The sequence below is a fragment of the Octodon degus genome, unplaced genomic scaffold, assembly GCF_000260255.1.
Source record: "Octodon degus isolate 3935 unplaced genomic scaffold, OctDeg1.0 scaffold00038, whole genome shotgun sequence".
Lineage (NCBI taxonomy): Eukaryota > Metazoa > Chordata > Mammalia > Rodentia > Octodontidae > Octodon > Octodon degus.
The window spans coordinates 2220302-2221209 of NW_004524614.1; the positions used below are offsets into that span (position 1 = coordinate 2220302).

Genomic DNA, 908 nt, shown 5'->3' on the forward strand with positions numbered 1-908 from the left:
AAAAGGCCACTGAAAATTGGCGTGTATATATCTTAGTCTTTGTAATAAAGACCTTCTCAACCAGTTCTACTCATACTGTCTGAAAGAAGCAAAGTCAATTTAGGCTTATGCTTCCTGAACCCCTGACCTATTCCTCTGTATAAACCAATGAATTTAAAATGGTAATAAAGTAGACATAAGGAAGGTTGGATTCAATTAGTCATTGATTGCATAGAGACTCACAGGAGGAATGATGAACTCATGTTATCCGTTCTCCACTTTAGGATATTCCTGCCGATTGGTGTCACAAAACATGGCCCTTATTCTACTGAAGGAGGATTCTTTAGATGTAAGTAGTTTTTCAAAAATTGTGCCTGAAATAGTTGTCCTAAACTGTTTCTACTGTGATTGCTAATCAGATTTATTTTTACTAAAAGCTAATTCTGAAACTTTTATATTTATGAATAATTGATGAATAATTTACACAGTGCAAAAGGACCACTACAATGAATATTTGTTACTAGTAGTGCTGCATTTTACAATTCTGTGTTCTCATGTTCTGTTATTTGGTACCATTCTTCCTCTTGATCTTCTGGTATCACATCTGAATCTAGACTCTGGTCAGTGAATGTACTGGCTACAGGGTTACATTCATCTACCTGTAATGTATCTTCATGAAGAATAATATGTAGGTCATGATCTTTTCCTCTCATGAGATATAGTTACAAATTTATCTGGTGAATTGTCCATTTTTTTAATATTTTAGTGGGAAAAATTTTATCAAATTGGACTACTCTTAAAATTGAAAAATGAATAGGTTGTAATATAATATATATATACCCATACAGAATTTTATATTACTTACAAATGAAAATCCTTAGTGGGACTCCAGCCAGCGCACAGGCTCTGTGAGTGGGACCGCCAGGGGC

General features: G+C 34.3%; 1 protein-coding gene across 4 annotated transcripts in view; it reads left to right on the top strand.

The window, feature by feature from the left end:
* Atp8a2 (ATPase phospholipid transporting 8A2) overlaps window positions 1-908 on the top strand; it is a 726716-nt gene that overhangs the window by 293563 nt on the left and 432245 nt on the right. For all 4 annotated transcript variants that reach the window (XM_023714997.1, XM_023714998.1, XM_023714996.1 and 1 more), the window contains one exon: window positions 264-328. In XM_023714997.1, coding sequence (XP_023570765.1) covers window positions 264-328 — 65 coding nt within the window. The remainder of the gene's footprint in view (window positions 1-263; window positions 329-908) is intronic.